The 9,293-nt window shown below is 38.9% G+C and overlaps 1 protein-coding gene across 1 annotated transcript; it reads left to right on the forward strand.

Annotated features, from left to right (window-relative positions):
* The first annotated feature begins 2,932 nt into the window (after positions 1-2,932).
* On the forward strand, positions 2,933-9,258 carry gadd45gip1 (growth arrest and DNA-damage-inducible, gamma interacting protein 1). The gene is made up of 2 exons (XM_051717152.1): positions 2,933-3,346; positions 8,768-9,258. The coding sequence occupies exons 1-2, from the start codon at positions 2,973-2,975 to the stop codon at positions 9,057-9,059; spliced, it is 666 nt and encodes a 221-aa protein (XP_051573112.1). The 5' UTR covers positions 2,933-2,972; the 3' UTR covers positions 9,060-9,258.
* The last annotated feature ends 35 nt before the right edge of the window (positions 9,259-9,293 follow it).

A 9,293-nucleotide genomic window follows, 5' to 3' on the forward strand; every position in this document is an offset into this window, starting at 1 on the left:
GGCTCCGGTTTGGCAAATTACTTCTTTTTCTTCATTGGTAAGTCACTTTGGATAAAAGTGAATAATGACTAAATGATAAATGATGAAATGTAAATGCAATATGTGGAGAAAGCATTATTATCATTAAAACCACATAATACAACATATGTAATGTAAGTATTACAGGTTGTCCTGTTCACACTAAAAATATAGATCATCATGTGTACTGAAAACACTCAGTGATGACATCTGGACATTCCCAGGGTTGTTCTCCAGTTATTGTGGGTGGAGGAAACAGCAGTGAGCAGGAACAGAACCATCCCATAATGCAACATCTCCTGTAAATATTTAATCATAAGGCCATATGGATGGACTTTTTGGATGTACTCAGAAGAGCAATATAAGGGAACGAACTCATCCACAATGCCTATATAATTGACCTTTCTTCTCTAGTAGGAGCCCAGCTAGGGATTGAACAACTGCTGGTTGGGTAGACATGCCAAAGGACCACGTTGTCCTGAGGACCTTGCTAAAGATATCACTGGCCGTAAACCATGTCCCATGACATCACTATATCGAAGTATATGCATGCAAGAAAAATGTATAACTATTATAAGAACTATATTAGAAATATCATTCATGTTTGTAGGGCAAACAATATGGGAAGTTATAGTGATAGTGGTCTTAACACCACTAACTATTTATCTATACTGAAAAGGCTGCCTTTGAATGCCAACAGACCTGGTTTTTTCAGATGGTCGTGGATCATGTCTTTAAAGCTCCTCAGCTGACACCGATCACTGGTGTCTAAATTAAGCCCTGTGTCGTGCATGGCACGCTGCAAACCCCTCTCAAACCCTCCACCCCCTGCCATGGGAACTTTCGAGTCATAATGATGCGCTCGCTACAACACAAAAGCTCTGACATCTGTCTCACCATGAGCGGCATTCTGAAGCTGCTTGTTTGCCCCATCTTTACATTTTTGAAAAGAAATCAAAACTAAAAGAAGAGTAGCGGAAGGAGGGGAGGGATTTGTGATAAAGAGGGACGGCTGGAGTATTTAAAACAAAAAAAGGCCCTTTTCTTTCTCTCAGTGTTTGCTGGTTAATAATCCAACCCTCCCATGCAGTGTTCCAGAAATTCAAAGTGCTGTCTGTGCTCGTCTGCTCACTAAAGCTGGCATGGACCATTAATAAAAACAGAAGTAGACCACATGCAGCACTATGAGTGAAAGAAGAGCTCTGGGACAATCTAAACCCATTTAAGACTGTTCAAACATGATCATTCATCCATTTAACAGAACTCTAGTGTATCTAAAATGAATTGAACTGCAGTATCTGCCTATAACAATTTACTTTCTAAATGTCCTTATTAAGCATACTATCATAACATTCAAATATCCATTTAAAAAGTAAACTGATTAATATTTAAGTGTCTTTATCTGCTTATGTACTGATTTGCTTGTACATTTAGTTGTGAAAACTAATAATGATTACAAAGTAAACACAAATATTGCTATTTATTAAACTGTTAATTCAACTTTGACTGTTAAAAACATGTTAAAAATGTCTCATAGAATTTTACTATCCCAAATAAATATAAAAAGGTGAATTTCAATGACTTTTCCATTCATTTGTGATTACTTGATAAACATTTTAAAAATAATTTTATCAAGATTTAATTTGCAATAAGCAATTTCTAGACAATGAAATATTTTAGAGTTCAGTGTGACTGTAAAAATTTATATTTTATATAGAAATTTTCAGAAAAATATTCCGCTTAGTGTGCAACTACTTTTTGTTTAAAATAAAATAAAATACTAATTAAAAAAGCTAGAGCAAAAATAGAAAAATGCAAGTAACATTTATGAGTTGCAATCTTTTAAAATGTTTAAAGTTTTTAAAATGCTAGATTCTGAATTCTAAACAAAACAATCGAAGAAGTCATTATATTATATTACATTAAGTATTATATTACATTAAATTAGTCAACTAATATAGGGTATCTGCAGGTTTAAGGTAATGATATTTAAGACACTTTAAGAGTTTTTTTTTTTAAAGCCAATTTTAAAAAGAATTTAGGCTAAGACCAATTACTGTATGTAACAAAACCAAGGGGAATAAGAATTTTGTCATTAAATAGCGAGATCGATATGGTAAATTGATCTGTATGAATGGTGTTTAGTGCTGAGCAAGGTAAAAAAATAAAAATTAAAATCTGTTTTTTTTTTCTTCTTTGTTTTGTTTTGTTTTTTTACTTTTGTAACTGCATAAAATCCTATTTATTTATTTATTTTGTGTGATATTTATTTTCACATGGCTTAGATTTATTCCCCCATTTTTTTGAATCTGTTCATTTACATGAACCGTCCAAAAGATCCGAAGCCTGCTGTGCTGAATCGTTCTCATGTCTTTTCCGTCAATAAATTTAAACCTTCCGCCAGGGGCGTAGCAATCATTTCAAAAGTGAGGGGAACAGAACGATTAGCGCAAGACGAACATAAATATATAAGATATATTTTTAAGGCTCTCAATCGATTAAAATTTTTAATTATATTAATTGCATGATTGACCAGTGAATTTTAACATTTACATTTACACTTTTAGACATTTGCTGTATGGAAGATGCAGCGTAAACAAATTTGCCTGTGAAAAAGTGCAGTGGATGAACTTTGGTTTTATTGAAAGTGAGGGGGACACGTCCCCCGCATCCCCCGTGTATTCTACACCCATGCCTTCCGCTTAAGACATTTAAAACGTGTTTCAATGTTATTAAAGTTATTTAAAACATTTAAAAAATCCTTAAAATAGAATTTAAGACTGTTTTAATACTTTATCCGCGGACAGCCTGTGATGGCTATTTGTTTCCAGACTGTCTGCCTTGGAATAAATCCGGATTTACCAGCAGATGGCGAGATTGCAGCACATGTCATCATTCTGACGTCAACAGCTCCCGCCCACATAAGGTCAGAGGTCACTGGGTGTTCATCAAACATGGCGTCCTCTTTGCTGAGCAGAAGGACAGCGTTATTAGTTGGCATTTCTAAATTAAACACGTTTTTACCGGCTGTTTTGCAGCAGATAGCGAATTATAACCCCAAACCCCTCCGGCTGAATTTAAAAGATCCTTATATACCGGATAAAGAGAGCGAGAAGACGCCCGAGTGGCAGAAGACAGACAAATATGAACGCAAACTGTTCGGCAGGTATGGACGGGCGTCTGGAGTGGATCCGACCAGACTCTGGCCCTCTCACGCCCGACTGGAGGAGCTGATGGCCGAGGAGAGAGAGTGGCACCCCCCGATGGAGGTGATGCTACAGAATATCGCAGCAAGAGAGAAAGAAAGGACTGAGAGACGGATGGAGAGGTACATTGAACGACAGTAGTGTCAAAAGGAATATTCAACACTTAACTGCATATTTTCATTAACAAGTATTATATCATGATCAGTAGAGCCCTATATGAAAATACGAATCTAACTTTCCCTGTTTGAGTGTACATTAACTAATGAGCTGTAAAGCGGAATATTACATAATACGTGTTAATGTTGTTAAAGGTGCACTAAGTTCTTGTTCATGTCATCTTAGACTTACACTGACACCTAGTGGCTTGGATGAAACATCATTCAAAATCAGTAGTTTTCAGGTACTGATGCCATTGTTAAAATTCACAATTCACGGTCAGAGTGAAAGTGTCAAATAACAGGGAACCGGGCTCTCAAACTTGGCAGTTGGCACCTCAAGTATGCGTGTGATGTTGGCTTTAAACGTCATTGGTTCTTGCGTGATTTTATGTTGTTCTGTCATCAAACGTTTAATTTGTGCATGCGAGATGTGTTTTTCAGTCTTGGTAAAGATGGATAAAGACCTATTGGCCTACAAGCTTTTGTGTTCTTAAAAGAATAGTTTACCGTCATTATTTTTCACCTTCATGTTCGAAAACCACGTAATTTATTTTTCTTCCATGCACACCAAAATTAAAGTTAAAAATTAAAATAATCATGCCCTCCGACATAGCTCTTAAAGGGATAGTTCACCCAAGAAATGAAAATTCTCTCATTATTTACTCACACTCATGCCATTCCAGATGTTTAATCTTTCTTTCTTTTGCAGAATGCAAACGAAGATTTTTAGAAGAATATTTCAGCTTTGTAGGCCCATACAATGCAAGTGAATGGTGACCAGACCCTTTCAAGCTCCAAAAAGCATATAAAAGCAAAATTAATCCGTATAACTCCAGTGGTTTAATTTATACCTTCCAAAGCGATATGATCTATATATGAACTATAAATCTCAACTTTCACTTCCACATTCTTCTTTTGTTTTTGGCGATTCGCATTCTTCATGCATATTGCCACCTACTGGGCAAGGAGGAGAATTTATAGTTAAAAAAAAAAAAAAAGTGGTAAAGTACGCATTGTAGCTCAGTGGTAAAATACGCTGGCTACCACCCCTAGAGTTCGCTAGCTCGAATCCCAGGGCGTGCTGAGTGACTCCAGCCAGGTCTCCTAAGCAACCAAATTGGCCCGGTTGCTAGGGAGGGTAGAGTCACATGGGGTAACCTCCTCGTGGTCACTATAATGTGGTTCTCGCTCTCGGTGGGGCACGTGGTGAGTTGAGCGCGGATGCTGCAGTGGATGGTGTGAAGCCTCCACACGCGCTATGTCTCCGTGGCAACACGCTCAAGCCACATGATAAGATGCATGGGTTGACGGTCTCAGACGCGGAGGCAACTGGGATTCGTCCTCCACCACCCGGATTGAGGCGAATCACTACGCCACCATGAGGACTTAAAAGTGCACTGGGAATTGGGCATTCCAAATTGGGTAAAAAAAAAATAAAAGTTAATCTATTGTCGACTCACTTTCTTGCAACAATAAAACATGCAGCTTTGAAATATGTATTCTTTTTATTGAACCAAGAGTGTGACATTTTAATCTTCTATTGGTCGTGTGTCCTCTCATCATATGGATTCGCGGTTCAGAGTTCACCAAACTTAAACTTTTGATACGTAGCGTAGTATGAAGTTTCTTCGCTTGAGTTTGCGTTTAGGGTCTTCCGCATTCGGGTGAGTTTGAATGGGAGTGAATTATGGTGTGACTGCCCCTTTATTCACACTCACGGTGTCCCAAGACAAGAGAGATCCAATTACGTTTCTTGTCAGTTTCTTTTGCTCCTCCTCTCCCTCATATGGTGTGAAATGGGTTTGTCTGTTACTCACTCAGTTATAATATGGCTTAGGTTAGTACATGGGTTTTTAAACTGGGATCCGTAGAAGTGTTTAAAGAAAAACAAATATGTAAAATAATGCGTTTTTTTAAATCAAAGTTGACAATGAGATTAAATATTTTTTACATTTCTACATTACCATTCTTCTTTTTAAATAAAAGAAAAAATAAATCATGAAATTAATCATAATTATTTTATTCTATAAAAGATGTAGTCAATTAAAAAAAAAGTGAATATTTTCCAGATAATATTTTAAAGCTGAAGTATGTAATTTTAGCGACACTAGTGCCCCACGAACGGAATTGCAAAAATAATGTTTTCAACACAGCTTTCTGAATACACCCCTCATTTGCAGTTGTTCAGATAGTCCCGCCTCCAACTCGCACCACTGGTTGAGTAAAGTTGTTGGGGCAGGTCTAAGCGGGTCGCTCAAATCAAACAGAATTTATTTTTAAAGCCACAGAGACACCGGTGTTTACAGTTTGAGAAAATTCAGTGTTGGGTAAGTTACTCCAAAAAAGTAATTAATTACTAATTACAGCAACATTGTAATTAGATTACTGTTCTTATTACTCTGTCTGAAATGTAATTAAATTACTCATTACTTTTCTAAAACCCATATTAACTTTGACCAGATGGACAATAAAAGGATAGACTTCATATAAATCCTATAACATCAAATAAATTATTCTTGAACTGTTCTTAAACTGTTCCTAAATGGTTAATAAAATCTGTAACACAAAATCATCCACTCTATTTATAATTTCTTCTCCAAGCAAGTACATTTGTTGCAAAAGGCTTTATTTCATGTAAGCATCGTAGGCAACATTTGTAACAGTAAACTGTTTTAACAGTGCACAGCGGCCCCTCAGCAAACTAGAGCAGAAGGGGAAAAAGATTGGCTTACAGTTTATCACGCTCTGAAACTATATTTGTATTGAAACTTTACAATCTGGAATCATGTGTAACGATGCAAAAGTCACATTTGACATCTAAACTTCTTCAGATCATTGAATCTTTCAATTGGGGTTTTGGAATGCCCAATTCCCAATGCGCTCCAAGTCCTCCTGGTGGCGTAGTGACTCGCCTCAATCCGGTTGGCGGAGGACAAATCTCAGCTGCCTCCGCGTTTGAGACCGTCAATCCGCTCTTCTTATCACGTGGCTTGTTGAGCGCGTTACCGCGGAGACTTCACGCTATTCTCCGCGGCATCCACGCACAACTCACCACGCGCCCCACCGAGAGTGAGACCCACATTATAGCGACCACGAGGAGGTTACCCCATGTGACTCTACCCTCCCTAGCAACCGGGCCAATTTGGTTGTTTAGGAGACCTGGCTGGAGTCACTCAGCACGCCCTGGATTCAAACTCACGACACCAGGTGTGGTAGTCAGTGTCTTTACAGAACATTGAATCTTAATGACACCTGCGCTAAAAACAAGCTAGACGCAGCTCAACAAATGAAGCAGAATGCAGGTGTCTCGAGATGCATTTTTAAATATTGAAGCTCATTTTAACTTGACACACTGTCTAAAATCTGTCAGTCCTGCACGAGACTTGAATAAAACAGCAAGATGCGCCACAGCAGTCAAAGACGTCCGTCTATCACGTGATTACATCAGAAAACAAATTCAAACACAGTGCAGATGTGTGCAAAAACACGTTCGGTGTGAACAGTCCCTGCGATTTCTTAAGTGTATATATACAGTGCATCTGGAAAGTATTCACAGCGCTTCACTTTTTCCACATTTTGTTATGTTACAGCCTTATTCCAAAATGGATTAAATTCATTATTTTCCTCAAAATTCTACAAACAATACCCCATAATGACAATGTGAAAGAAGTTTGTTTGAAATCTTTGCAAATTTATTAAAAATAAAAAACGAAGAAAAAAAAAAAATCACATGTACATAAGTATTCACAGCCTTTTGCTCAATACTTTGTTGAAGCACCTTTGGCACCAATTACAGCCTCAAGTCTTTTTGAGTATAATGCTACAAGCTTGGCACACCTATTTTTGGGCAGTTTCTCCCATTCTTCTTTGCAGGACCTCTCAAGCTCCATCAGGTTGTATGGGGTGCACAGCCATTTTCAGATCTCTCCAGAGATCAATCGGGATCAATCAGGTTCAAGTCTGGGCTCTGGCTGGGCCACTCAAGGACATTCACAGAGTTGTCTCATAGCCACTTCTTTGTTATCTTGGCTGTGTGTTTAGGGTTGTTGTCCTGTTGGAAGATGAACCTTCACCCCAGTCTGAGGTCCAGAGCGCTCTGGAGCTGGTTTTCATCAAGGATGTCTCTGTACATTGCTGCATTCATCTTTCCCTCGTCCTGACTAGTCTCCCAGTTCCTGCCACTGAAAAATATCCCCACAGCATGATGCTGCCACCACCATGCTTCACTGTAGGGATGGTATTGACCAGGTGATGAGCGGTGCCTGGTTTCCTCCAGACATGACGCTTGCCATTCAGGCCAAAGAGTTCAATCTTTGTTTCTCATGGTCTGAGAGTCCTTCAGGTGCCTTTTGGCAAACTCCAGGCGGGCTGTCATGTGCCTTTTACTGAGGAGTGGCTTCCGTCTGGCCACTCTACCATACAGGCCTGATTGGTGGAGTGCTGCAGAGATGGTTGTTCTTCTGGAAGGTTCTCCTCTCTCCACAGAGAAATGCTGGAGCTCTGTCAGAGTGACCATTGGGTTCTTGGTCACCTCCCTGACTAAGGCCCTTCTCCCCCGATTGCTCAGTTTGGCCGGGCGGCCAGCTCTAGGAAGAGTCCTGGTGGTTCCAAACTTCTTCCATTTATGGATGATGGAGGCCACTGTGCTCATTGGGACCTTCAATGCTTCAGAAATTTTTCTGTACCCTTCCCCAGATCTGTGCCTCGATACAATCCTGTCTCGGAGGTCTACAGACAATTCCTTGGACTTCATGGCTTGGTTTGTGCTCTGACATGCACTGTTAACTGTGGGACCTTATATAGACCAATCATGTCCAATCAACTGAATTTACCACAGGTGGACTCCAAGTTGTAGAAACATCTCAAGGAAGATCAGTGGAAACAGGATGTATCTGAGCTCAATTTTGAGTGTCATGGCAAAGGCTGTGAATACTTATGTACATGTGATTTATTTCGTTTTTTATTTTTAATAAATTTGCAAAGATTTCAAACAAACTTCTTTCACGTTGTCATTATGGGGTATTGTTTGTAGAATTTTGAGGAAAATAATGAATTTAATCCATTTTGGAATAAGGCTGTAACATAACAAAATGTGGAAAAAGTGAAGCGCTGTGAATACTTTCCGGATGCACTGTATATATCTATGTTGCCGTGTCAACTGCTTTAGTAGGTGCTTGGATCTGCATTTGCCATAAACTCGTAGTAATGGGGATATGTCCATTTAGTAAAATAGCCACTCGTATCTTCCAACATCTTTTCACTTGAGTCTCATTACAAAAAAAAAACATTTAAATGTTAATAAGAATTCTTACCAGTAAAGCCATTCTTAAACTACTTAATATCTCTAATACATGCTCATTGGTTTCTCACTTTGCTTCTGCACAGAGAGAAGATCATCGCTGCAAACATGGCCAAAATGCCCAAGATGATCTCCGACTGGAAAAAGCAGAAACGAGAGGCCAAACAGAAGCAAAAGGAGGAGAAAGCTAAACGGGACAGACTGCTGGCTGAGGCGAGAGAACGTTTCGGGTATGCATTGGACCCCCGCAGCACCAAGTTCAAAGAGATGGTGGCTGAGATCGAGAAAGAGGAGAAGAAGAAGAGGAAACTTCTGAAACGCAGCAAGAGAGAGGAAGAACAAGGGCTGCCAACACCAGCAGCTGAATCCAGCCAATAACTCTGACTGCGGAGAACAAGGACTTGAGTACAGTGCTACTATATTGTAATATCGTTTTCTTTCTACATAGCGATTACAACAGAGTTTGTCTCATTTAATTAAACTTGACATGACCATAGCAGACAATTCTGCAGAATAAACCAAGTTTGAAAAGTATTTATATTTAATAAATGTCTGTTTGTGCAAACCGACTGCAAAACTGATATTCAAAGAGCTTAATTTCTTAATTTGATT

The sequence above is a fragment of the Myxocyprinus asiaticus genome, chromosome 14, assembly GCF_019703515.2.
Source record: "Myxocyprinus asiaticus isolate MX2 ecotype Aquarium Trade chromosome 14, UBuf_Myxa_2, whole genome shotgun sequence".
NCBI lineage: Eukaryota > Metazoa > Chordata > Actinopteri > Cypriniformes > Catostomidae > Myxocyprinus > Myxocyprinus asiaticus.